The sequence below is a fragment of the Macaca nemestrina genome, chromosome 12 (genome assembly GCF_043159975.1).
Source record: "Macaca nemestrina isolate mMacNem1 chromosome 12, mMacNem.hap1, whole genome shotgun sequence".
In the NCBI taxonomy this organism is placed as follows: Eukaryota; Metazoa; Chordata; class Mammalia; order Primates; family Cercopithecidae; genus Macaca; species Macaca nemestrina.
This window is the reverse complement of record NC_092136.1, coordinates 76,377,879-76,405,317: the sequence shown is the minus strand read 5'-3', so window position 1 is coordinate 76,405,317 and position 27,439 is coordinate 76,377,879. Positions and strand designations below refer to the sequence as shown.

The window sequence follows — 27,439 nt, the reverse complement described above, 5'->3', positions numbered from 1 at the left end:
TAGCCAGGATGGTCTCGATCTCCTGACCTTGTGATCCGCCCGTCTCGGCCTCCCAAAGTGCTGGGATTACAGGCTTGAGCCTAATTGTTTCTTTTAAACAGAACAAGAACTTAAAGTCATTAGGAGAGTCAGTCTGAATGAGTAATCTACCTAGATTTTTATAATCCCTCAAACCCTTGTAGTGTTTCACCTACACCTAATCTAATTGCAGTTTATTCTTTAATGATCTATTTTGTCCTCATTGAGCTTTTCAAAGTATTTGACTTAGTTTCTTTGAAAAGAGAAACTAAATTTCTTTGAAAAGAGAAACTAAGTTTCTTTGCCTGGCTCTTGTTAATTGCTCATTGTTAGTTGTTATTATTATGATCATTAGTGTTGTTATTAATTTTGTTATTCAGCTCAAGGAAAGACCTTGGGATAGGGTGGAGAGTGGCCTGAGAAAGGATAAAATGTGCCAGCCCTATTAGCATCAAGTGGAATTGGAGAGGGCACAATGGAGGTAGAAAGGGAGCATCAAACTCAATGACAGGACCCAGAAGACAGAGCTCTGGGAAATACGTGACTTGGGCAAGGAGCATAGAGCAGGGGCATGTAGGTAAGGGGTAATTGTACTTCAGCATTCTTAATTGAAGTGTGATACTTTAGAACAATGGTTCCCAAATGCTGGCTTACAGACACATGGTTTCAGCATCACCTGGGAATGTGTTAAAAATGCAAAGATCCTCATTCCTTAGGTGTCTAGAGAGACCCAGAAACCTGTATTACTAAAAGCTGCCCAGGGAGACTTGGCTGCACAGCCAGGTTTGAGAAGCCATGCCTTGAAAACAGCAGTAGAAGTCAAGAACCTGGACTGTGGTCTTGGGTCCAGAATAGACTTGTTGTGTGTCTTCTCTGGGACCCCCTCTGCCCTCTGTTTTGGGAGATGAAAGGTGAGATGAAAGGTGTGAAGTGTTCTGTTCCCTCTAGAGCCCCCTTGCATGTATAAGGGTGACTGTTAGGATACTTGCAGGGACTCTCTGTGTTTGAGAATGCCACATCACTCTAGGTTCCTTGGCCTGTCTATCCCCTCTTCCTCTCCTCCTCCAGCCCTGGCAGCAGAGCAAGGGACTTAGATCATATGATCCCAAATCCCTTCTAACTAAAGTTCTTTCACTGTGGTTTGTTTTATGTTTTTCAGACACCAAAGTTCTATATGTTCATATGGCTCCTTGTAGATATCATTTCTGTGCTTTTTATTGTTGCCATATTTTGTTTTCACTGGTAAGTATATATGTAATTTTAAATGAAGTTTTTCCAAAATAAATGGATTATTATAGGAAATTGAGAAAAATAACAGTTATGGTCTTCCCGTAATCCCACATGGCAAGATGGCATTTCTAATCTGAACCTCTCTTATGCTGTCTGCAGTTCCTCACACCCCTTTGACCTCCCCAAAACAAGATAATATTTTCAGGATAGGGACTGTCACTAAAGCTTAGTCAAGCCTATTACTATGGATTCAATGTGGAGCAGCTGAAAGAGGACAGGGCTTGAATATTGTCCAGAACAAGTGCCTCTACCTTCCCATTTTCCATGAAACTGGGCATAGCAGTGTGCAAAGAGCAAGTTCATAAGCCAGGAAGATTGGGTTTTAGCTCTGGCTTTGTCCCTTAGTTGCTAGGTGACCCTGGGAAAACAACTGATGCTTTCTGGGCCATAATCTTTTTTTTTTTTTTTTTTTTTTTTTTTGATATGGAGTCTCAGTCTGTTGCCCAGGCTGGAGTGCAGTGGCATGATCTTGGCTCACTGCAACCTCCACCTCCTGGGTTCAAGTGATTCTCCTGCCTCAGCCTCCCGAGTAGCTGGAATTACAGGCACCTGCCACTGCACCTGGCTAATTTTTTTTTTTCTTTTTTTTTTTGAGATGGAGTCTTGCTCTGTTGCCCAGGCTGGAGTATAGTGGCGTGATCTCGGCTCACTGCAACCTCTGTCTCCTGGGTTCAAGCGATTCTCCTGCCCCAGCCTCCCAAGTAGCTGGAACTACAGGCATCACCACACCCAGCTAATTTTTTTTACTATTTTTAGTAGAGATGGGGTTTCATCATATTGGTCAGGCTGGTCTTGAACTCCTGACTTCATGATCTGCCCGCTTTGGCCTCCCAAAGTGCCGGGATTACAGGCGTGAGCCACCCTGCCTGGCCCATGCCTGGCTAATTTTTATATTTTTAGTAGAGATGGGGTTTCACCATGTTGGCCCCACCTCAGGTGATCTGCCTGCCTCAGCCTCCCAAAGTGCTGGCATTACAGGTGTGAGCCACCATGCCCGGCCCATAATCTTTTTATCTGTACAAGAATATTACATTTGGGAATCCTTGCAGGCAAATGCTATAGGATTGTAAGTTTCAAGATGGAAGGGGGAAGAAGATCCTGGAGGAGGAATGTTAGAGGAGACCATGGTTCTTTAGACCCCTTCATTTCATGGATGGTCTGCTTCCTTCTAGGCGGAGAGAGATTAAAAAAGAAAAATTGTTTGAAACCTCCAGCACTCTCACAGGTAAAGTCAAAGGCCTAGCCCACTCCTGTCTCTTCATCCCTACCCATTGCTTCCAGGAGACGGAGGCTGCTTTTCATGTCCCTGACAAGAGCTGAGGGTGTCTGGAAAGTTGGGGGTGGGACCAGGGGAAGTATGGACTGGGCACAGATTCTGGAGGACTCTCTACGTCAGGCTTCAGATTTTGGATTTCATCCTCTAAGCAATGAGGCCCCTTGGAAGATTTCAAGCATGGGTGTTTACTTCTTCATATATTCATGTATCATACAGCCACTGAGTCCACACTTTGTGCAAGGCACTTAGATAGGGGCTGAAGATAACCGAAAGATGTCTGTGGAGGGTGCCCTGAGAGAGAGGAGGGGCTAGCCCTCAAAGAGCAGTGAGGAAGAAGGTAAAAGTATAGCAGTTGACATCATTGGGCAAGGCATCTAGGTCCCGGACAGAGTAGCTGCTGTGCCTATTAGGGGAAAGGTGCTTTATGGGTATCATTTATGGGTGATATATGTTGGAGGCTAGAGGAAGAAAACTTCAGCGGTCCTGGAATTGCTTAAACTAGAGTCAAGTCACTTGTTATTGGCAATTAGGAGATGGCATATCACTTTCATTCACACAAGGAAGCGATATGGTTAGATTTCTGTGTAAAGGACTGAGGAAGTGAACTAGGCTTAGTATAGGGAAGGGATGCTATAGTTTATTTCTCTGAGGGTTGTGAGGATGATCACACAGTGAGTTTTGGAAGCCAATGCAGTGTCAAAGGGAAACCATCTGGGAGGCAGAAGACTGTGCGGTGTGGGATATAATTTCCTTCTGCAACTCCTGGAGACAAAGTTGGAACAGTCACAAAATCATGAGTTAATTTAATTTCTTATGGACAATGGTGAAGCTCCTGATATTCCATGTACCAGCTGGCAGATGAGTGGAACTGATACAATACTTAGGGTTGCAGGAATGGATCCACAGGGATCATGAAAAACTAAGTTTAGAAATTTGAATAAATTAAATAGAAGGCAGTGGTCTTTCATATGCTGTGAAACTGAAGGTTTAAGCCAAATTTACCTAGATCTGAGGCAGGGAGATCTCAAGTTACATGGTTACTTGAGTTACAAGTTACATGGAATTTAAGATGACTCTACTGGCTATGTTAGAAGTCTGAAGCTAACTGATGATTCCAGCTAGCTTATATCAGTAGCTGTTCCTTAGTAAGCTAGGGCTGCCATAACAAAATACCAATAGACTGGGTGGCTTGAACAACAGAAATTTATTTTCTCACAGTTCTGGAGGCTAGAAGTCCCAGATCAAGGTGCTGGCAAATTTGGTGAGGAGCCCTAGTGAGCACTGTCTTCTTAGCTTGAATACAGCTGCCTTCTCATTGTGCGTTCACATGGCCTTTCCTCTGTGTGTGCTTGGGAGAGCAGGATCTCTGGTCTCTCTTCCTCTTCTTATAAGGACACCAGTCCTGTTGGATTAGGGCCCCACCCTTATGGCTTAATTTAACCTTAATTACTCCTGAAGTGCCCTATCTCCATATACAGTCACACTGAGGGTTAGGACTCTGACATATGAAATTGGAGTTGGGGGGACATAATTCAGCCCATAACAATAGTCCAGTCAAGAAGTGATAAAACATGGAGATGAGGAGGAAACATGACTGGGAAAGAAGTTTTGAAAGTAAAATTGAAGAACTATATAAACCTAGATAAAAGAGGGCTTAGAAAAAGTATTCAGTTAACTTGACCCTACCCACTACTGTGTTGAAATGGTGATAAGAAAAGGTGAGTAGAAAATAAATGAAGGATTTTCTGTTTTTAAGAGCTCTTAGGTTGCCTGTTACAGAAACCAGTTTTTCTTGATCTAAGCAGAAATAAAAGGCATTGGAAAGCTATTTGAGTACCTCAGAGAGATACCTAGAAGGTGCAGGACCAAGTTTAGAATCAGGGAAGGAACAAGGAAGACTAGACAGAAGTCAGGACCTCAGCCATAATCACAGCCCAGATCCATTCAAGTTGAGGAGAATGGAGCTTCATTTGCTAAAGACAGAGTGCCATGTGTTGCCGCATACCACCTCCAGGATTGGCACATACTGCTGCACCCATGTCCACCACCAGAAGGCCTCTCTAGTGTGAGGGTGTATTTTTCAGCAATTTAAGTCAATTTTGTTGTCTTCTGTCTTATGTAGTTTCTTATGTAAAGTTTTCAGTTGTCTTACCCCTGTTCCTCTGTTTGTAACATGTCTTTTTTCCTCTGGCTACATCTTAAGATTATTCCTTTTATTATTGGTTTTTAGTAGTTTGATTATGGCTTAACTTGGTGCGTGTGTGTGTGTGTGCATGTGAGAGGGAGAGACTATGTTGATTAGGGTTTGCTGAAATTCTTAGATCTGTCGGAGTATAATTTTCATCAAATTGGACATAATTTTAGTCTTTATTTCTTCAAATATTTTTCTGCCTCTGCTCCCCTACTGCTTTCTGGGATTCCAGTTACACAGATGTTAGTTTATTATCCCATAGGTTACTGAGACTTTTTTTTTTTTTTTTTTTTTTTTTGAGACAGAGTCTTGCTCTGTCGCCCAGGCTGGAGTGCAGTGGCGTGATTTCAGCTCACTGCAGCCTCCACCTCCCAGGTTCAAGTGATTCTCCTGCCTCAGTCTTCTGAGTAGTCATTTAAAATATTTAATTAATTTCCTTTATTTTTAGATAGATTCAATTGCTGTGTGTACTAGTTTTTTGTTTTGCTTGTTTGTTTAGAGGCAAGGTCTCATTTTCACCAAGTCTGGAATATAGTGGAATGATCATGGTTCATTGCAACCTTGAACTCCTGGGCTCAAACAATCCTCCTGCCTTAGCCTCCCTAGTATCTGGGACCATAGGCACAAACCACTATGACTGGCTAATTTTTTTTAAAAAATGGTAGAGATGGCATCTCACTATGTTGCCCAGGCTGATCTCAAACTCCTGACTTCAAGCAGTCCGCTTGCCTTGGCCTCCTAAAGCACTGGAATTACAGATACGAGCTACCCTGCCCAGCCTATATTAGTTTTTTATTGCTATATTTGAAAAAATTACTTCAAACCTAGCAGCTTAACACTATACAAATATATTATCTCACAGACATGGGTTAGATAGTTCCTTAGTCTTTACAGGGTATCAATTGGGGCTACAATCTTATTTGAGGTTTATGGTCCTCTTCCAGGCTCACTGCTTGTTAGCAGTGTTAAGTTCCTCATAGTTGTAGAAGTGAAGTCATCTCTGTTTTCTCAATGGCCGTTAGCAGGGTTTTGGTCTGAGGTCCTAGAGGTGACCCTCAAGTCCTACCCACATGGTCCTCACAACATGGCAGCTTACTTCTTCAAAGCCAACAAGAGAATCTCTCTCCAGTCTGCTATGATGAAGTCTATGTAATATAATGTAAATAATCGGAGTAATTATCCCAGAACCTTTGTCATATAGCATAACCTAATCAAGAGAGATAACTATCCTGAGGTCTGTTCCAAGATGGCCGAATAGAAACAGCTGTGGTCTGCAGCTCCCAGCATGACCGATGCAGAAGACGGGTGATTGCATTTCCAACTGAGGTACCTGGTTCATCTCATTGGGACCAGTTGGACAGTGGGTGCAGCCCATGGAGGGCAAGCAGAAGCAGGGCAGGGTATCGCCTCACCTGGGAAGTGCAAGGGGTCAGGGGATTTTCCTTTCCTAGCCAGGGGAAGCTGTGACAGACTGTACCGGGAAAATCAGGACACTCCAGACTTAATACTACGCTTTTCCAATGGTCTTAGCAAACAGCACACCAGGAGATTATACCCTGTGTCTGGTTCGGCAGGTCCCATGCCCACAGAGCCTTGCTCACTGCTAGCGCAGCAATCCAGATGGAACTGTGAGGCTGCAGCCTGGCTGGGGAAGGGGCATCTGCCATTGCTGAGGCTTGCAAGTGGCAAGGAAGCTCACATTAGGTGGAGCCCACCACAGCTCAACAAGGCCTGCCTGCCTCCCTCTGTAGACTCTACCTCTGGGGGCAGCGCATAGCTGAACAAAAGGCAGAAGAAACTTCTGCAGACTTAAACGTCCCTGTCTGACAGCTCTGAAGAGAGCAGTGGTTCTCCCAGCGTGGTGTTTGAGCTCTGAGAACGCACAGACTGCCTCCTCAAGTGGGTCCCTGACCCCCATGTAGACTAACTGGGAGACACCTCCCAGTAGAGGCCAACTGATACATCATACAGCCAGGTGCCCCTCTGAGACTAAAGCTTCCAGAGTAAGAATCAGGCAGTAATATTTGCTGTTCTGCAGCCTCTGCTGGTGATACCCAGGCAAACGGTCTGGAGTGGACCTCTGGCAAACTCCCCCAACAGACCTGCAGCTGAGGGACCTGACTGTTAGAAGGAAAACTAACAAACAGAAAGGAATAGCATCAGCATCAACAGAAGGGACATCCGTAACCAAAACCCCATCTGTAGGTCACCGTCATCAAAGACCAAGGGTAGATAAAACCACAAAGATGGGGAGAAACCAGAGTGCCTCTTCTCCTCCAAAGGGTCACAGCTCCTCGCCAGCAACAGAACAAAGCTGGATGGAGAATGACTTTGACAAGTTGACAGAAGTAGGCTTCAGAAGGTCGGTAATAACAAACTTCTCCGAGCTAAAGAAGGATGTTCGAACCCATTGCAAGGAAGCTAAAAACCTTGAAAAAAGATTAGACAAATGGGTAACTAGAATAAACAGTGTAGGGAAGACCTTAAAGACCTTAAATGACCTGATGGAGCTGAAAACCATGGCAGGAGAACTATGTGACACACACACAAGCTTCAGTAGCTGATTCAATCAAGTGGAAGAAAGGGTATCAGTGATTGAAGATCAAATTAATAAATGAAGTGAGAAGTTTAGAGAAGAATGAGTAAAAAGAAACGAACAAAGCCTCCAAGAAATGTGGGACTATGTGAAAAGACCAAATCTACATTTGATTGGTGTACCTGAAAGTGATGGGGAGAATGGAACCAAGTTGGAAAACACTCTTCAGGATATTATCCAGGAGAACTTCTCCAACCTAGCAAGGCAGGCCAACGTTCAAATTCAGGAAATACAGAGAACACCACAAAGGTACTCCTCAAGAAGAGCAACCCCAAGACACATAATCATTGGATTCACCAAGGTTGAAATGAAGGAAAAAATGTTAAGGGCAGCCAGAGAGAAAGGTCGGGATACCTACAAGGGAAGCCCATCCAACTAACAGCGGATCTCTCGGCAGAAACTCTACAAGTCAGAAGAGAGTGGGGGCCAATATTCAACATTCTTAAAGAAAAGAATTTTCAACCCAGAATTTCATATCCAGCCAAACTAAGCTTCATAAATGAAGGATAAATAAAATCCTTTACAGACAAGCAAATGCTGAGAAATTTTGTCACCACCAGGCCTGCCTTACAAGAGCTCCTGAAGGAAGCACTAAACATGGAAAGGAACAACTGGTACCAGCCACTGCAAAAACATGCCAAAATGTAAAAACCATCAAAGCTAGGAAGAAACTGCATCAACTAACAGGCAAAATAACCAGCTAACGTCATAATGACAGGATCAAATTCACACATAGCAATACTAACCTTAAATGTAAATGGGCTAAATGTTCCAATTAAAAGACACAGACTGGCAAATTGGATAAAGAGTCAAGACCCATCAGTGTGCTGTATTCAGGAGACCCATCTCATGTGCAGAGACGCACATAGGCTCAAAATGGATGGAGGAAGATCTACCAAGGGAAAGTAAAAAAAAAAAAAAAAAATCAAAACAAAACAGGGGTTGCAATCCTAGTCTCTGATAAAACAGACCTTAAACCAACAAAGATCAAAAGAGACAAAGAAGGCTATTACATAATGGTAAAGGGATCAATTCAACAAGAAGAGCTAACTATCGTAAATATATATGCACCCAATACAGGAGCACCCAGATTCATAAAGCAAGTCCTTAGAGACTTACAAAGAGACTTAGACTCCCACACAATAATAGTGGGAGACTTTAAAATCCCACTGTCAATATTAGATGGACGAGACAGAAGGCTAACAAGTCCTGGATATCAACAGGACTTAAACTCAGCTCTGCACCCAGTGGACCTAACAGACATCTACAGAACTGTCTACCCAACATCAACAGAATATACATTCTTCTCAGCACCACATCACACTCATTCCAAATTGACCACATAGTTGGAAGTAAACCAGTCCTCAGCAAATGTAAAACAGAAATCACAACAAACTATCTCTCAGACCATGTGCAATCAAATTAGATCTCAGAATTAAGAAACTGAAAACCGCACAACTCCATGGAAACCGAACAACCTGCTCCTGAATGACTACTGGGTACATAACGAAATGAAGGCTGAAATAAAGATGGTCTTTGAAACCAGTGAGAACAAAGACACAACATACCAGAATCTCTGGGACACATTTAAAGCAGTGTGTAGAGGGAAATTTATAGCACTAAATGCCCACAAGAGAAAGCAGGAAAGATCTAAAATTGACACCCTAACATCACAGTTAGAAGAACTAGAGAAGCAAGAGCAAACAAATTTAATAGCTAGCAGAAGGCAAGAAGTAACTAAGATCAGAGCAGAACTGAAGGAGATAGAGACACACACAAAAAAAAACCCTTCAAAAAATCAGTGAATTCAGGAGCTGGTTTTTTGAAAAGATCAACAAAATTGATAGACTGCTAGCAAGAAGAAAAGAGAGAAGAATCGAGAGAAGAATCAAATAGATGCAATAAAAAAGGATAAAGGGGATATCATCACTGATCCCACAGAAATACAAACTACCATCAGAGAATACTATAAATACCTCTACGCAAATAAACTAGAAAATTTAGAAGAAATGGATAAATTCCTGGACACATACACCCTCTCAAGACTAAACTAGCAAAGATCACCCTCCCAAAACTAAAGAGAGAAAGGTCGGGTTACCCACCCAAATTCAGAAGTTGAATCTCTGAATAGACCAATACAGGCTCTGAAATTGAGGTATTAATTAAGAGCCTACAAACCAAAAAAAGTCCAGGACCAGACGGATTCACAGCCGAATTCTACCAGAGGTACAAGGAGGAGCTGGTACTATTTCTTCTGAAACTATTCCAATCAATAGAAAAAGAGGGAATCCTCCCTACCTCTTTTTATGAGGCCAGCATCATCGTGATACCAAAGCCTGGCAGAGACACAACAGCAAAAGAGAATTTTAGACCAATATCCCTGATGAATATTGATGTGAAAATCCTCAATAAAATACTGGCAAACCGAATCCAGCAGCCCATCAAAAAGCTTACCCACCAAGATCAAGTTGGCTTCATCCCTGGGATGCAAGGCTGGTTCAACATATGCAAATCAATAAACATAATCCATCACATAAACAGAATCAATGACAAAAAAACATATGATTATCTCAATAGATGCAGAAAAGACCTTTGACAAAATTCAACAGTCCTTCCTGCTAAAAACTCTCAATAAACTAGCTACTGATGGAACATTTCTCAAAATAAGAGCTATTTATGACAAACCCACAGCCAATATACTGAATGGGCAAAAACTGGAAGCATTTCAGGCCAGGGCCATCAGGCAAGAGAAAGACATAAAGGGTATTCAATTAGGAAAAGAGGAAGTCAAATTGTCCCTGTTTACAGATGACATGATTGTATATTTAGAAAACCCCATCGTCTCAGCCCAGAATCTCCTTAAGCTGCTAAGCAACTTCAGCAAAGTCTCAGAATACAAAATCAGTGTGCAGAAATCACAAGCATTCCTATACACCAGTAACAGACAAACAGCCAAATCATGAGTGAACTCCCATTCACAACTGCTACGAAGAGAATAAAATACCTAGGAATCCAACTTACAAGGCATTGCCAAGACAATCCTAAGCAAAAAGAACAAAGCTGGAGGCACCACACTACCTGACTTCAAACTATACCACAAGGCTACAGTAACCAAAACAGCATGGTACTGGTACCAAAACAGAGATATACACCAATGGAACAGAACAGAGCCCTCAGAAATAATACCACACATTTACAACCATCTGATCTTTGACAAACCTGACAAAAACAAGAAATGGGGAAAGGATTCCCTATTTAATAAATGGTGCTGGGAAAACTGGCTAGCCATATGTAGAAAGCTGAAACCAGATCCCTTCCTCACACCTTGTACAAAAATTAATTCAAGATGGATTAAAGACTTAAATGTTAGACCTAAAACCATAAAACTCCTAGAAGAAAACCTAGGCAATACCGTTCAGGACATAGGCATGGACAAGGACTTCATGACTAAAACACCAAAAGCAATGGCAACAAAAGCCAAAATTGACAAATGGGATCTAATTAAAGAGCTTCTGCACAGCAAAAGAAACTGCCATCAGAGTGAACAGGCAACCTACAGAATTGGAGAAGATTTTTGCAATCTGCCATCTGACAAAGGGCTAATATCCAGAATCTACAAAGAACTTAAATTTACAAGAAAAAAATCAACCCCATCAAAAAGTAGGCAAAGGATATGAATGGACACTTTTCAAAAGAAGACATTTATGCAGCCAACAGACACATGAAAAAATGCTCATCATCACTGGTCATCAGAGAAATTCAAATCAAAACCACAATGAGATACCATCTCACACCAGTTAGAATGGCAATCATTAAAAAGTCAGGAAACAACAGGTGCTGGAGAGGATGTGGAGAAACAGGAAAGCTTTTACACTGTTGGTAGGAGTGTTAACTAGTTCAATCATTGTGGAAGACAGTGTGGCGATTCCTCAGGGATCTAGAACAAGAAATACCATTTGACCCAGCAATCCCATTACTGGGTATATACCCAAAGGATTATAAATCATGCTGCTATAAAGACACATGCACATGTATGTTTATTGTGGCAGTATTCACAATAGCAAAGACTTGGAACCAACCCAAATGTCCATCAGTGATAGACTGGATTAAGAAAATGTGGCACATATACACCATGGAATATTATGCAGCCATAAAAAAGGATGAGTTCATGTCCTTTGTAGGGACATGGATGAAGCTGGAAACCATCATTCTGAGCAAACTGTCACAAGGACAGAAAACCAAACACCGCATGTTCTCATAAGAGGGAATTGAACAATGAGAACAGTTGGACACAGGAAGAGGAACATCACACACCAGGGCCTGTCATGGGGTGGGGGGATGGGGGAGGGATAGCATTAGGAGAAATACCTAATGTAAATGACGAGTTAATGGGTGCAGCAAACCAACAGGGCACATGTATACATATGTAACAAAACTGCATATTGTGCACATGTACCCTAGAACTTAAAGTATAATAATAATAATAAAGAACAGTAGCTATCCTATGATAACCCCAAAGATTCACAGCCTTTGTAAGGTATATATCCCTTAGATCAGAAAAATATATCAGAAAAAATAGACTTTAATCAAAAAAGCCTTCACAAGGGAAGGCATATGATTGATCACTGAAAACTACAAAACTTCAGTGAGAGAAAGAATACCCAAATAAATGGAGCAATCATGTTCATGAATTAGAAAATTTAGTATTATAAACATGTCACGGAATTGATCTAAAAATTCCCTTTCTCCTATAAAGCTAACAAAAAAAGGAAGCTTGTGAAGCTCCTGTTTGTAGCTGTTTCTTCCAGATTGAATTACACTCAAGTTAAAAAAAAAACAACTTTGAATATTTATAACTAAAAGTTTTAAAAATGAAAGTAATAAAAATGTAAATCTAAGCAGAAAACAAAACCAAACCTGAGTTCTGGGTTTCTTTGGATTCTCACACTCTTCTAGATTTTGGCCACGCAGTTTTTCTGTATATTGTGAACACCTAGATAATTTTAAGATGTTTTCTTGTTTTTGTATATCATCCAGTTTTTAATTTGTCTTTGGTAGAAGGATTGGTCTTGATCTCCTAGCTCCATTATTAGAAGTATCTACCATCTATTTTTTTTTTCTGTAGGACAAAGTATTTATTGAGCATTTACTGTGTGACAAACACTTCTGAGCACTGTATATGTAGTGGCAAGCAAGACAAAGTCTCTGCCCTTTAAAAAGCCCTAATTTTAATTGAGGGAAGCCCTCATTTTTCTAAACTAATGGCTATGGAATACTTGAACTTTAAGCAAATGTCAATCTCTGCTTTCTGAGGATTTCCATGGTGAGCTAGAGCCTCATGCAGTAGATTCTTAAGCCCCAGCCCCAGGCTGAATTGGAGGGCCATAATAAAGTTTGCACAAAGCCTGAAGTAGGGGGGAGAGCTTGGAGGAAAGAACCTGAATGGGTAAGGGAGGGGCTAACATTTAAGAGAGAACTTGAATTTCACACATGACTGGCAGAGAGTGGAGAAGTGACATTTGAGGAATCTGTGTTTGTGTCTTTTCTATCCCACAGATACTCAGAGTAGAAGTGAGAATGAGGAGGATTTGCACATAGCCATGAAACCTGCCCGAGTTGTGGAAAGTCCTTGGACTCTAGCAGCCCTCTACCCAGCTTTATCCAAGAGTGGAAAGGAACACCAAGGCCGTTTCAATTTTGCAGCACCATCCAAGAAACTAGTACCTATCAAGAATGCTGTCACACCTTTGAAACCTGGCAAGCATGACATTCAACCACAGATGCCCACCACAGTCTTTGAACTCACCCAAGCACCCTCCAGGCAGGCTAAAAGTAAGGCTACCTTTCAAACTACATTGCCCACCCTGAAGGTGGATAAGCCAACCATGCCCTCCGTAGAGGTCCCCTATCCTTAAATAAGAGACCTCTAAGAGATCCCCATGGCCGAATACTCCAAAGAATCCTATGTCACAATATATTCCACTGCATCTGACATATCCTTCTATGTTTCCAAAGAAGAATTATCCACATCTCCCCTGCTTCTTCCTCTTCCTCTCTCTGCCTAAGGGTGGTGATGGTGGGGAGTGGTTGGTAAAGGCACACAGAAGGGCCATTGAGGCTCTCAGGGGAACCATTCTGATCTAGCTTTCTATCAAGAATGCATCTCAAGGGGCTAGGCAAGGGGGAAACTGTTGTGTGTGGTCTTGGAACTGGTTGCTGTCAAGTTTATCTCATCCTAACACCTCCATAATATTCTCTGCTAAAGAAGTGACTGTGCATATAAGTAAAGGCAACCTCTCAGGAAGCCAGAGGTAGTGGTCTGTTCTTTGGACCCCTCGTGATCAACCAGGGTGATGAAGGCTGGGGCGTGGGGGCAATAGTGATGCCATCTGAGTGATCTTATTCTCTGGGCCAGAGAATGAGGGGCATGGGTCAGGGACAAAGATCTCATCCCCACTCCACATTATCTGCCCTATTGTGCAGTGGGCTACTTCCTGATAGCCTGTGGTTTGCTGATTCCCTAATAAGAGGGTGGGTACAATCCATGCATACTCAAGAGCTTTTGGCTTTGAGGGGAAACCAGAGCTTAGAACAAGTATCTGGAGGCCCTTCTATCTGGGAGCCCAAAGTTAGAAGCCGCGAGTTGAGCTCTTCCCACTTACACTTCCTTTCTGGACCTGAGCCTCTTCTTTATGATGGTGATGTAAGGCAGACTACCACAGCATCTTCCTTCAGGCTCAGATCTCTCCTGGGCTACCTGTGGAGCTGTGTCCTCTAACAGCCACATTACCGTCCCAGAAAGCAGGGCTCTCTGGTTTGGGGCCTCCATTTACACACACCAGCCAGTCCTACACTAACAGCTAGGGAAATCAGGAATAGCACTCCCTGGGTAGACAGGCACATAGATGCTGATGACCCAGACACTGGAGTGTATGAAAAGCAGCAGGACCTGGCTCTGCTGAAGTATGTGACCTTGAGGGCAGATCACAAACCCTCCCAGCAAGGGGATTCTCCACTGTCACTTCTCTAGGTGCTCATCCCAGCCATAGCCCAAGGATGCCCCACCCCTTAGTCACACCTTCCCAGTCTGAAGCCCTCACCCACAGACCTACTCCAGTCATGGCCATACCTGGTTGTCCCATGCTGGTCACAAAGTAAAATTTTACTGGCACCCACTGGACATGAAGATTTAACCCAAGGCAGCATTGTTCTTGGGGTTCTTGGATGTGTCTTGATGAGCCAAGATGTTTCTGGCAGGTGCAAGGGCCGCTGTGGCTCCACTGGCCCTAGTTACAGCCCAGAAGCTGATGCCGCCTCTAGACGCCCAGCTCATGCACACTTAGGTCCTCACCTCCCAGCCTGATGTCCAGCACCTCCTCCCAACCCACCCCAATCTCAGTTGGTCCCTTTAAGCCACTTAAAGCACATCTTGAGCTCAAGCTCCCCAAACCCCAGACCCAGACCAGGTTGGCCCCAGCAGGTAAAGAAAGACCAAAGAAGTCGTTATGTAGGCTGCTCCCCTGCAAGGCCCTGTCCTGACCCCATATGCCTTTCCCTTCCACTTCCCCTCCCTGAGCAAAGACACTGTCAGGCCAGAGGATGAAACATGCTTTATGCCCTGAGGTGATCAGGAGAGACTTGAGCAGGGGCCCAACATTCACACTGCAATATAGAAAAGTGGTCTGTCCCCCTCATCCCACCTGTAGATCCAGTCCCTTCAGTTTCAGAGTATTCAATGCACATTTGGTTTGGTTGTTCCAAGTATAGAGAGCTAGATTGTCCTCTTAATTCCTCTATCCCTGTGGTACACAGAAAGTCAAAGGAAGTTGCATGGTGGGGCTGGTCTGAAACAGGAGACACATCTAAGGATCATAGGCTCTCATAACCAGGAAGGCCACAGCAAGCTCAGACTAGACCAACCCAGGTGCCAGAGGGGTGGATGGAGGGAAGTTCTGCATCCCAGAGAGATGCCTCACTGGAAGAACATCAGAGGCCCAGTCGGTATGGTCCGTGGTGGCTGGCCAGCCCAGCCTCACTGCCAGGATGGCAGAAGTCTTCCCCAGCTGCAGGGGTAGCTGATGGGCCTGAGCCCACTGCCTCGAGAGCAGGCTTGGAACCAGCACCTCCCGCTGACTGTTCACTTGCCACTCCTGGAGCCCCGCTGTTTGCTCATGGCTGTGAGCATCTGGCTAATGTAGGAAGTCAGGAGGTCATCCATCTTGTAGCCCTGGAAGCAGGGGTGAGAAGATAAGCAGAGCACATGGTGGGACGGGGCCAGCCACTCGGACCATAGCACAGCTCCCAGGAATCTGCAATGGACAGAACCCAGGACAAAGGCAAATCCCTCCCACTCAGGACTCATCTCCCATCTGCACAGTTGTAGGGTTGAATTCAGCCAGCCAGATGGTTAAGGTTCTACACTGTTAGGACCCCACGTTAGGCCCCTAGCTTGTGGGTCCCTCAAGTCACAGATCCCTTCCTCCAGGAGTGACTCTACTGGCTCTCAGTTGAGCTATGTCTTGGAAGTTTGAGCTTGGTCCAGGAGGTCTCGTTAATGGTTCCACTATTGAACTCGGGGACTAAAGGGCTGTCACTGCGCACTCAATCTCCAGATACTGAAGGCACTCAAACAACAGTTGTTGAATGAGGGGTCTGTTCCTCAGCCCCAGATTAAGTCCCTTCCCCAGACCTAAGCTGAGCCTCAAACTGACCTGACCTTGGCCCCAGCATGACCCTTGCCCATGACCCCAGGCCCAACCGCACACTACTGTTTGTTCCAGGCCCTGGGAGGCTGGCTAAGCTGCAGGCAAGGCAGGGAGCCCACCAGGCCAAGCAGGATGCGCCCTCACCAGTGATGTCTCGCAGAGCAATTTGCTCCCGCGCACCAAGTTTCCAATGGTGATGTGGAAGTAGGTGTTGCCGCTGCTCCAGTTGGAGATCTTGGTGAAGGGGTGAGTGGTGAGGATGTCCTGGGGGAGCAGAAAGGGCATGGAGAGGCACAGCCTGGGCCCTGTGGCCTCACTCACCCACACATGCCCTCACAGAAGGCCTCAGGCCCTCAGAGGAGCCCATGGCCCGAGGGAAAAGCCAGTTCTGCCATCCAGCTGTGGTGGGAAGCAGGTGCCTCCCCCTCCACACCTTGGTTTGGACACCCAGGGAAGTCTAGGAGGCTGTTGGGTAGGGGTAGTTGGGGCCAGAACTGGGAAATTGGGAGGCCTACGGCAACTGACACTGTGGCCTGAATGAGATGGCCCAGGGAGAGTTTGAGGAGGGAGTCAAGAAGAAGACAGGGCAGAGCCTTGGGGAACACAGCGTACAGGAGCAGGCACAAAAGGGTCCAGGAAGGAATGACCAAAACACAGAGGAGAGCCAGGAATGTGTGACGCATGAAGCCAATGGACAGATGGTGGTCACGAGCCCTCTTCACTACCTGTCCAGTCAGACCCTCTGGGTGTGCAGTCGGGCTGCTCTGGCCCAGAAACACAGATGCACAGTCACCCCTGCACAGCCGGCCCCACAATCCACATGGGCAGAGCATCCAGTGATACTGAAAGGCCAAGTACTAAAAGGAGCTCAGATTCCATAGGAAGGAGTTTGTTAGTAACTTCAGGAGAGCAATTTTTGTGGAGCAAATGTTGGGTAAAGTCCCAGCAAACGCTGACAGCTTTTGAAGTCGCATGATGGGTGGATGAGTCTGGAGATAGATGATGGCTAGGAGGGCTTGCGGGGTTTGTTCCGGGACTGTGTCTGAGGTTCAGGCAGAGAAGGCCACCCCCACTTGCCTTCTTATCCCTGCTCACCTTTGTTCTGGGATCGATGAGGCTGACCCCATACTTGTTGATGGCAATTAGAAGGATCTCAGGGAAGTTTGGCTCTGTAGTTTGCTAGAAAAAAAGATGAGATGTATACATATGTAACAAACTTGCACGTTATGCACATGTACCCTACAACTTAAAGTATAATAATAATAAATAAATTTAAAAAAAAAAAAAAAAGATGAGAAGGCATCAGATGGGGGCCCAGAGCAAGAAAAGCGTTTGGGGAAAGGAATGAAGCCTGGCCCCAGCTGGGATAAAGTCAGCCTCTCCTGTTGCCTATGTGGTGCTGACGGCCCTGCCATGACCTCATGGCCTCCACCTTCGCTGGGCCTCAGTGCTGCCCCACATCCCTTCATGGGTCCCCCAGGCCATCCTTTGCTTTGTCCTCCCTCTCAGCCCAAGGGCATCTCATCTTTAAAAAGCCTCCTGAACCCTGCATCTGCCTCCAGCTACTTACCTGTTCTCGCACAGCCGAGCTTCTCAAAAGGCCTCCGATCCTAGCTGTGTGACAAGACCACATCTGTCCTCTCACACCAGCCTCCTCACCATACTCCTGCCTCTGTTGTGCCCCTCAGACCCCTCCTCCACCCACAGCCTGAGAGGCTTTCTGGCCATGTCACCTGGGTTGAAAACCCTCCAAGGCAGGCACCGCTGCAGGAAACCCAGCCTCTCACCTGCTTGGCAAGCTGCTGCTCTCCACAGCCTGCTCTTGCCTCCTGCCCTCACTACTTGCATTTCCTTCCCAGACCTGAGTTCTCACGCCTCCAGGCCTTTGTCTATGCGGGACCCCTGCCAGGAGCACTCTTTCCAGGGTCTCCCTGGAAAGCTCAGATATCACCTCCTCTAGGAGGCCCCCTCAGACCCGGCAGAACCTCCCGAGCTCTGCCACCTGGGCGAGGGCTCCCCACTGTCAGAGCATAGGCCGTCCTCCATTACCCCGGCCTGTTTACACGCCTGCCTCCACTGCCAGGCTGAGCTTTTGGTCCCTCTGTCCCCAGGACTTAGCCCAGCTAAGACGCTGAGCTGGGACAAGGCTGAGGGTACTGCCCTCCTTCCCTCACCAGGGCAGGTGTCCAAGGCCATGGCTGTTTCCCACAGTCCTGGGGAGGAGTCTCTGTGCCTTCTCAATGCCCTGTTCCCCTCCTCCTCTGTTCTGAGAAGCCCATGGTGTACCTTCACCTCGAAGAAGGCTGAGCCAAATGTGGGCCACTTGAAGATGAGCTTCAGGAAGGCCAGCTTGGCCTCCTCCTTGGACTTCCCTGCGTGCTTGTTGAAGTAGGCGACGATGGACTATGGGGACAGGGGGTCAGAGCTGGGCTCAGTCCTGGGGACAAGCCTGCTCAGGGCTCAGAGTCCTCCCCACACCACCCCTGCCCACTCCAGCCCCATCCTGGAGTGCTGTGAAGGGCTCTCCCCATATTGCAGCTAATGGACTCCCGACCTCCCTTCTCACCCCCAGGCAGGCAGACCAAAGGGTATCAAGGACAAGCAGGTCACCATGGTAACCAGGACAGGGCAAATGACTGCCAATTGGCCACTGAGTGCTTGGCATGGAAGACTGAAGGATAAGGCAGGCAGAGGAACAAGGGTGGGCGGCCTCATCGAGTACAGGAACCACAAGACACACCTCCCTGGGCTGCTGGCCAGCGTCTGCCCCCTTGGCCCCTGGGGTGCCCAGAGGCCCATTCAGGGCCCCACCATTCCTGCTGCCCACCCCATGCTCACCCGCTTCCAGTCATCAGGCGAGACCTGTCGGATAAGGTCCTGGGGCACCAGCTCCCGCAGCAGCTTGGGGATGCTGGGGAAGTAGGACTTGTCCTCCTCGAACTTGACCCTGTAGATCAGCGCCCCCAGCTGCAGCACCTCCTCCCGCGTGCACTTGTGGTAGCCTCGGAGATACTTGGGCAACTCCTGCCAGAGACAGAGCAGGTCACAGGCGTGCAGGGACCTGGCAGAAGTGGGCTCTTTTCCTACCACACCAAGATCCCCAAGGCCAGGGTCTACCACCTTACCCCGCACATGGGCCCACCCACCTTTCCAGCCTCAGCTGACACTGCTCCCCCAGGGGAGATGGCACAGGACAGGGACAGAGCAAGTCTGCCTGCACAGACTCAGCACTCGGCAGTTGGAGCGCATGGCCTTGTCTGTTACCTCATATCCCCCTGTAACAGTCCAGTGAGATGAGCAGCCCCATTTCAAGATGAAGAAACTCAGAGTGACCAGCTGGCAACCCTGAGACTGTTCTATACCTGTCACCTCCTGGGCCCATTCTCCTTTGGAAGAGCCTCTCAGTCTGGCCTCCTTGCATTGGGTTCTCTTGAGACCAGCTGCTTTTAGCAGCAGCAGCAACAGAGGCCCTCACACCCCCTTGAACTTCCAGACCCCAAACCTGAGGAACTTATGCTGGGGAATCAGCCCAGGGCAGAGACGAAGCCTCTGAAGGGCTGGGGCTGCCCACAGACTCCTGGAGCCTTATGATCATCTCATGCACGATTTGAAAGGTAGAGAAACTGAGGCTGACCTGAGGACATACTGTCAATCAGAGACCTGAGTCAATCATTAGCTATCCTATCCACCCATCCATGTGGTTATGGGTCTATCTACCTACACATCTACCTCCATCCATCTCCCTACCTGTCCATCCATCTACCCACCCATCCACCCACTCACCTACCTACTCACCCATTCACTCACCAGTATCCACCCATCAATTCACTCAGCATTCATCCTCCCACCTATATGTTCCCTGAGTCACCGGTTTACCTATTCCCCATTCATCAATCCAACAAGTATGCATTGAACATCTATGAGCCAGGCCCTTTAAGCAACAATGCCTACCCTCCCTACTCCCATGGAACTTGGAGTCTCAGGGCAAGGACAGACATTAAAAATCATACCAAACAGATACATAATGACAACCTTCGAAGGAATTGTTCACAGTGCCATAAGAGAATATAACAAGGTGACCTAATCTAGGCTTGAGGGCAGGGCAGACTTCCTTTAAGATAAGATGGCTGATTGACATCTAAAAGCTCAGTAGGTGAGGGAAGAGCATCCCAACATTACGACGGCCCCGTGGCACACTTGAGAAGTGGAAACAATCCAGCTGAGCCAAAGGAGAGCCAGGTACAAGGCAAGGCAGCAGGAGCAGGTAGTGGTACCACCCGGCAGGGCCACGGTCAGGACGGGGGTTACGCCCTAAGAGCAAGGGGAAGCCACTGGGGGAATCTGGAAAGCAGGACGACCACCCTGTGGAGAAAGGGTTGAAAAGGCCAAAATAGATGAGGAGAACAGGGAGACGGTCACTGCCTCCATTCTGGATCAGAGATGATGGTGGACTGACCCAGGTTGGGAAGGTGGTGATGGAGACACATGGGGGATTTTAGAGATATCCAGGAGGTACAGTCATCAGGTAAGTGATTTGGGACATGGGAGAGGAGGAGCAAATGTCAAGGCTGACTCTGGGGGAACTGGCAGTCCAGGGGCCATGCACTCAGTGGGCAGCAGGGGGTGGGTGGGGAGGGGCATGAGGGAAAGGCAGATCCCAGGTTTGGATGAGGGCAGTCCTTCTCACTCCCAGGCCAGTGTCCTCTCTGCCACAGCAGCCACCATCCCTGCCTCCTCTGCCCTTCCTAGCATCCTGGTTTTTCTCCCACAGAATGGCAAGCAGGTTGGGCCCAGAAAAGAGCACCAACCTGCAGTCATGAAGACCTGGAATCAAACCCCAGTTCCATTGGCTGTGTGATCCTACTTACAGCACGTGGCCTCTCTGAGTCTGTTTATCCCTCTGTCAAATGGGGACGACATGCCTGCTTCTTGGGGTTATTGGGAGGACAGAATGAGAGAAGAATGCCAGATACATAATAGAGGCTCAACATGCAAGCCTCCCTCCCGGCTTCCTTCAGGTGCCTGTGCTAGAAAATGTTTGCACAGAGGCCTTGGAGTTACCCAGTTACAGCAGCAGAATCTCAAAGTCAGAGAACAGCCCTGCACTGAAGGAGGGGCCTGAACAGGTAGGGATCAGAAGCTCAGAGGAGGAACTGTCAAGCCCCTAAGGGCTGAAGAGTCAGGAGATACAAGGATCAAGGGTTGGGCCCTCTCTTGGGGCTCCAGTGGTCTTGGCAGGAATCCTTTCAAGGCCAGGCTGGTACAGGCCCCACACCTGGCAAGGGCAGTGGGTCTCTGCTTTCAGGGCCAAAGTACAGCAACACTAGCCATGCATGAAGGCAACTAGAGTGCAGAGGTGCCTACCTGGTAATAGTGGAAGATGGAATCGGCCATGGGGTCCTTCCCTGGCACCGTGGTGGTCCACAGCTTCTTCATGAAGAACACCTGGTAGGTGAGTGAGGGCACAATTCCTGCAGCACAGGGCAGTCGGTCACCCAGAGGGTCCCTGCACAGAGGAGTGCTCACATCCTGAGCCCAGCCCAGCCCCAGCCCCAGAGGAGACCCTCGCTCAGGCCCGCCTAGGTGGGCCTCACAGCATGGCCCTGAACCTGTGCCTCCCTACTCTGGGCCTCAGATGATCCCAGGACCTGGCCTCATTACCGTCCTTGATGGGCCGAGCTTTCTTTATCCAGTCTGTCAAGTGTCGAACAAAGTCAAAGAAGAAGTCATTCTCAGGCACGCTGATGACCTGGGGACAGGGCCATTGAAGCACACTTAGTTTAAGAAACACTGCATTTTCTGACCTTCCCACCTAAGGCCTGTCTGGCAGCTCCTTCTCAGGGAAGACTCCACTTCCAGCCAGAAGGGGTTTCTGTGGGTCAGCCCCACCCTGCCCCATGTGCCTGTTGAGTGTCCCCAGAACAGCCCACTTCTTGCCGGGAGTGATGGTCATTCCATTCAGTGCCTGGGACACTGAAGGCTGCCTTAGACTCAAGGGAAACTGGACAAGAATGCAGCCCAGCCCCTGGCTTGGACATTCTCTGGCATCCATGTCCAGATCCTCCCACAGCTCTGGGCACCCCTGGGTCTAGGACCTCATCAGGGTCACCTCTGGGTCCCAGTGTCTGGCACAGAGACAGTCATGAAGTGAGCAGACAGACACAGATGCACACAGAGCCATCAGCAGGCAACAGGATGAGGCACCTAACTCGGTCAGGGAGGCCTTCCCGTGGAGGGGGCTCTAGCTAGGCCTGGAAGACTTCCAGGGACAGAGGTATTTGGGGAAATGTGATGTGAGATGGTAGCAGGGGCATGAGCTTTAGAGTCAGACCCACCTGGAGCTCAGTCCCTGCTGTGTGACCTTGGACAAGTTACCTAACCTCTCTGAGTCCTAGTTCTGTGATCTATCAAGTGGGGATGATCACACCTTATTTCAAGGGTTAATTTGCCCTAGCATGGCAATTAAGGGCCAGTCAAAGCAAATCCAGAAAGAACGTGTGTTGGGGCAGGGTGAGGGTCTGGTGTGTCTAGAACACAGAGCACCTGGGCACATGCCCCTAAGAGGGTCTGAGCCATGTGCAGTGCCTCAGAAGAGAGAGAGCTGGGGGCAGCCACTCCATGTAAGGGATGGAAGAAGATGGCCAGATGCCAGTGCCCTCTTCCCCTCTCTCCCCTAGTCCCTCTGTCTTCCTTCTGCTGTCCATAAGTTCTTATTGCCCCAGCAAATCTCCCACCTTGGCAAAGGTGGCGAAGGTGGCGAAGGACCCACCTTGTCTGCAATTTTGACAAAGAGGCTGAATCCCTCTGAGGACTTGAGGAGCAGCCTGGTGGCGATGTTCTGGCAGAAGTCCTTGGCCTTGGTGCTGGACTCCACTTCGAAGGCCTGGGAGGGGCGGTGAGCACTGGGCTCCTGCAGGGCCTTTCCCAGGACCTGGTCCTCCCGGGCCCCTCTGGCTGTGCCTCCTATACTGAGCCCCCTCGCGTGCCAGACACCCTCCTGTGGGCCCAGAGCTGGGCATGGCGTTTAACAAAAGGAAAGGGCTACACCTGTCTGGGTCTTCCCAGGTCTCCTCCTCCCGACCCTCCAAGCAGAACGTGGCCTTGGCGTCCAGAGTCCTGGGCCGGGGTGTACAAGCCTGAGTGACAGTGAGGGGTCCAGGGAGCACAGCAGGATGATTGGAAGGGTGATTGGGAGGAGGAGACTTGAGGTAGAGGAGAAGCAAACCCAAAAGTGGAGGGGAAAGCAGCCCAGACAGATGGGAGGGTTTGAGCATCTGGGGAAGTTTAGATGCAGGAGGAGAGACGTCTGGAGGGACGGGAACGGATGTGAGGAAGTCCTTGGTCCTTGCAACTAAAATCCTGTCGTGGCATTTCTGAGTCTCCAGCCTCAGACAAATTTCATCAACGACTCTTCAAATGAAAAATTTATCTGAATGAGACACTGTGTTGAGACAGGCAGGGGCTGGGGACCATGAAGGGCAGCGTGACTACAGGCATGACAGACAGGACCTTTGGCAGACAGGACCTGGATGGAGGGAACCTCAACCACCTCAGGTGGGGAGGGAGGAAGAGGTGTCGAGGTTCTGGCTGCAGGAAAGTGGGCTCAGGTGACAGGGGAGGCCTGGACCTGGGGACCAGCGGGGCCCTGCACCAGGGAGGTGCAAAGCCAGCTCAGAGGGAGAAGTGCTTTTCTCCAAGGCAGGTCCTCCTCAGAGACAGGGAGGGAGGGGTGCCCTTCTGAAGGAAGCTGCTCCAGGAAGCAGGGGCTGGATCAGGAACTAAGAGCCCCTGACCTGGGGAGTCGATGGCCTTTGTCCTGAGCTCTGACTCCACTATGGGGAAGGAGGACGAGGCAGCAAATGTTGGGTGTTGGGGGAGAGGCTTAAGGCTGCCTTTGGTGTCCACCCAGGAAGCCTGGCCCTGTCCTGGGCACTGCAGACCTAGAAGCTGGCGACCCTCACCTCGTCAGTGTCGTCAGGGAAGTAGACCTTGTGGAAAATCTGGGTGGTCTTGTGCTGGATGGCCTCCACCTCCACCAGGTGTGGAGGGTACTTCCGGGACCCATTTCTGAAAAGGTGACAGAGGCAGCAGGGAGCAGGTGCGTGGGACTGTGGAGACCAGGGGACCGGGACATTTGGAGGCAGACAACCCCAGTTCTGATCCTAGCCTGCCACTTCCTATGATGTGACTGGCCACTGAGTCTCCCAGAGCCTTGAGCTCCTCATCTGTAAAATGGGACGATGGGTGTGGAGAGGCCCAGCAAAGTGAAGAACGCAGTGCCCTTGGAGAGTATGAAGTGGGCCCTGGTGTCTGTGCCCACCGATAGCCTGGGAGCTCTGGGCTGAGCACTCCAGAGCAGCCGGACTCTCCAGCTGCATCCCAAGCGGCTGCGGGGCCTGCACCTCCTTCTACCTGGCAGTTGAGGTACCCCAGGGGTTGGCCCAACTGCTATGTGGTCCTCATCCCCAAGGGGCTCGTTCCACAAGCCCAGTGTGGCCAGGAGCCTGCCCCAGTGTCTGCCCCTGCCCCTGGCGGCCGCTGTACCTCAGGGCTTTCTGGAGCCGCTGCAGGCAGTCGATGGCTAGTGGGCAGTGCTTTCGGGACTGCAGGAAGCGCTGCACGTGGGGCAGGAGGATGTTGCTGGGTGGGAAGAGGCCTGTGCACAGCCAGAGCAGCTCCCAACCTCGCTCCTCGCTGTACCTGCAGGAGGAAGCGCGGGCTCCAGCAGGGGCAGTTGCCATCAGGAGTCACAAGACCTGTACACCCCCCGGTGAGGGGGCCACACACCCCTCAGCCGCTCATCACAGCAGCACCGTCCCTCCCGACCCTTAACCTGTCTCAGGACCCCTCAGCCTACCTACAGACCCCTCTCCCTGACAGCCAGATGCAACCAGTGCTACCCAAAGTGTGCTTGGCCCACTGCACCAGGCCACATACTGCTACCACATGGAGATAAGAGGCTTATGTCACAGTGAAAAGCCACCAGTTTACCATGCCCTCCGCTTCAGCTGAGGCTTTTTGTTTGTTTCCATAGCGAGACTTTCTCCATGAAGGAGGCAGCGTGATTTATATTTTGGCAGAAGCTCTTTAATTCACCTGTACTTTGAGTGGCAACAAGTTAGACCAGTCCCACCCCAGGCTCCTTCAGCAACCACTCTGAGCTTCTTGGGTCTGACAGTGGGAAGTTTGGAGGGCTTCTAGGAGGAGGTGGCATTTGAACTAGGCTTTGAAGGATGAAGCAAATTACGGCATGCAGAGACGGGGCTGAAAAGTTTTCCTGGCTGTGGGCACAGCATGTACAAAGGTTTGGCACTGTCGAAAGAGCTGATGTGTCGTTTGAGGATGGATTTGTGGAAGAGATGTAGAGGGTGACACAGCTGGGGAGGAAGGCAGGGGGCTGGGTGTAAGGAGAGAGGGTGGAGCTTCTCTCAGACTCTGAGAGGAGCCGGTACCTGACTTCCTACTCCTGCCTCGGGCTGTCCCAAGGAGAGGAGAAGGTGGCACCCTTTGGGCATTGGGCCCAACACCCAAACCCATGAGAGTTTTCAGCTAGTGCTTTCAGCTGACAGCCGGCCCAGCCTGCACCAGGGAGGGGACACTTGACTGAGCTGGACCTGCAGGCAGACAGCAGCATCTAGGCAGGGGAGGGGCATCCAGAGGGGGCTCCAGCCAAACAGGAGGAGCTGGGGCTGTTACCCTTAGAGGACAGACTCAAAGGAAGACAGCCACCACCTCCCAGTTCCTGCTAGGCCTTCCTTGGGCCTTGGAGCCAAGCTAGGATGTGAGGGGGCCCATGAGCAGCTCCTGGCTCTGTGTGAGGAAGGACTGCATCCAGGCAGAGCCAGCGGCTGTCTCAGGAGGGAAAGAGCTGCCCGTCACAGCAGGTGGGGTCTGCCCCTTGTCCACCCACCATGCCTGGCTCACCTGATGTGGTTGTCGGTCAGCTGCTTCAGGATCTGCACGTACGCCTCATCCTTCAGGGGCTCGGCTTTCAGGGGACCCTCAAAGATCTGGTCGGTGAGCTCGTTGACAGAGCGTGTCCTCTTGGACGGGTAGTCGCCCATGTACTTGAGCACAGGTGGGGACTGTCAAGGAAGGGCTTGTGCCGAATAGAGGGGCACTGGCCTGGCGTCTGGAGGCCCCACTCCCCACAGGGCCTGCATCACCTGAAGCTGTGACACTGGGCCCTCAGGCTGCATACTCACAAAATGGGCGTGATCTGCCCCACCCTCTATCCTCGCCTCCTCACAGCCACCAGCCCCGCATCCCAAGCCCTCACAGCAGCTGGGACAGACTGCCCAGATCGCCAATCTGACCATGCCACCCCTGCCCAGTAGTTCACCCTGGCCTTGGGACACAGCCCAAGCTTCCTCACAGGGCTTGGGAATCCTGCCTAGGCCCACTCTTCCCATCCTCTCTGTGCTGAAGCCCGGGAGCCCTGGAACAGCCCTGCTCTGTGTGTGTGTGTGTGTGTGTGTGTGTGTGTGTGTGTGTGTGTGTGCGCGCGCGCGCGCGCGTCTCGGGGCCTTACTGCTACTCCCTCTCTCTGGAACACTCCCCACCCCTCTCCCCTTTGCCTGGCTAAGTCCTACTTAGCCTTCAGGGCTCAGTCTAGATACCACTTCCTCCAGGAAGTCCTCCCTGCCCCCTCCAGGTCACATGGGTCAGGTCACAGCTGCCCGGTCCCATCTCAGCACTGATCTGGATGTGCGTATGGCCCCATGAGGCCAGGGGCTGGGCTGATTCCTGCTCTACCTCCATGCCTGGCCCAGCACAAGGCACCAAATCCACCTGGCACCCAAATGACAGGGTCAGAGGAGAAAATGAGCGAGGCAGCCCCTTGCATATCAAAAGGTGCAAGGGAGGGGGTCCTCCATCAACCCTCCCCACGCGTGCCCAGGCCGCAGCAGGCCCTCAGGAGGAAGGTGGTGTGCAGATGAAGGCCCTGCCCAGTCCCCGGCTCCGCTGGGTACAGCCCAGTAGCATGGATATCAATGAAGGCCAGGCAGGCCTCCTGCGAGAGCTCCTCACTGCCCAGGAGCTTCTTGAGCAGCGCCTGCTTGAGCGGCTCCCGCGTGTGGCTCCATAGCCGGTCCTTGCCTCGGGCCTTGGACACCATGACGCGGCTCAGCGTGTGCTTAGGTGGGGGCCTGCCATAGCACAGGGACCGTCAGCAACGGCCCCATTGCTGGCAGCCCCAGGGAGAAACCCCCAGGTTGTGAGACCCCCCACCCCCACCTACCCCCTGTGCCCAGAGGCTGAGGGTGGGCACCAGGCCCTGCTTTTCCCTGCCCTGCATGTGACCCAAGGCGAGTCACTGGCAGTCACTGGGCCTTCCTTTCTCAGCTATGAAACAGCGGTGA

General features: G+C 49.3%; 2 protein-coding genes across 15 annotated transcripts in view; one reads left to right on the top strand and one right to left on the bottom strand.

Annotated features, from left to right (window-relative positions):
* The window catches only part of LOC105468795 (glycerophosphodiester phosphodiesterase domain containing 4), an 85,699-nt gene extending 72,005 nt beyond the window's left edge, over positions 1 to 13,694 (top strand). For both annotated transcript variants that reach the window (XM_011719164.2, XM_011719163.2), the window contains exons 15-17: positions 1,178 to 1,260; positions 2,481 to 2,533; positions 12,928 to 13,694. In XM_011719164.2, the coding sequence (XP_011717466.2) occupies positions 1,178 to 1,260; positions 2,481 to 2,533; positions 12,928 to 13,286 (495 nt within the window). In that variant the 3' untranslated portion in view covers positions 13,287 to 13,694. The remainder of the gene's footprint in view (positions 1 to 1,177; positions 1,261 to 2,480; positions 2,534 to 12,927) is intronic.
* A 1,270-nt stretch (positions 13,695 to 14,964) lies between these two features.
* LOC105468794 (myosin VIIA) overlaps positions 14,965 to 27,439 on the bottom strand; it is an 86,162-nt gene continuing 73,687 nt past the window's right edge. For 6 of the 13 annotated variants that reach the window (XM_011719162.3, XM_024788803.2, XM_024788802.2 and 3 more), the window contains 9 exons: positions 27,069 to 27,226; positions 26,001 to 26,154; positions 24,621 to 24,776; positions 24,038 to 24,143; positions 22,846 to 22,959; positions 21,738 to 21,825; positions 21,441 to 21,547; positions 18,915 to 19,100; positions 17,710 to 18,479 (listed from right to left, as the gene is read on the bottom strand). In XM_011719162.3, coding sequence (XP_011717464.2) covers positions 18,033 to 18,479; positions 18,915 to 19,100; positions 21,441 to 21,547; positions 21,738 to 21,825; positions 22,846 to 22,959; positions 24,038 to 24,143; positions 24,621 to 24,776; positions 26,001 to 26,154; positions 27,069 to 27,226 — 1,516 coding nt within the window. In that variant the 3' untranslated portion in view covers positions 17,710 to 18,032. Of the gene's footprint in view, positions 15,599 to 16,220; positions 16,341 to 17,171; positions 17,256 to 17,709; positions 18,480 to 18,914; positions 19,101 to 21,440; positions 21,548 to 21,737; positions 21,826 to 22,845; positions 23,487 to 24,037; positions 24,144 to 24,620; positions 24,777 to 24,829; positions 25,454 to 26,000; positions 26,155 to 27,068; positions 27,227 to 27,439 lie in introns of those variants that run through there. The other 7 variants (XM_011719158.3, XM_011719154.2, XM_011719157.2 and 4 more) reach the window with 4 other exon arrangements.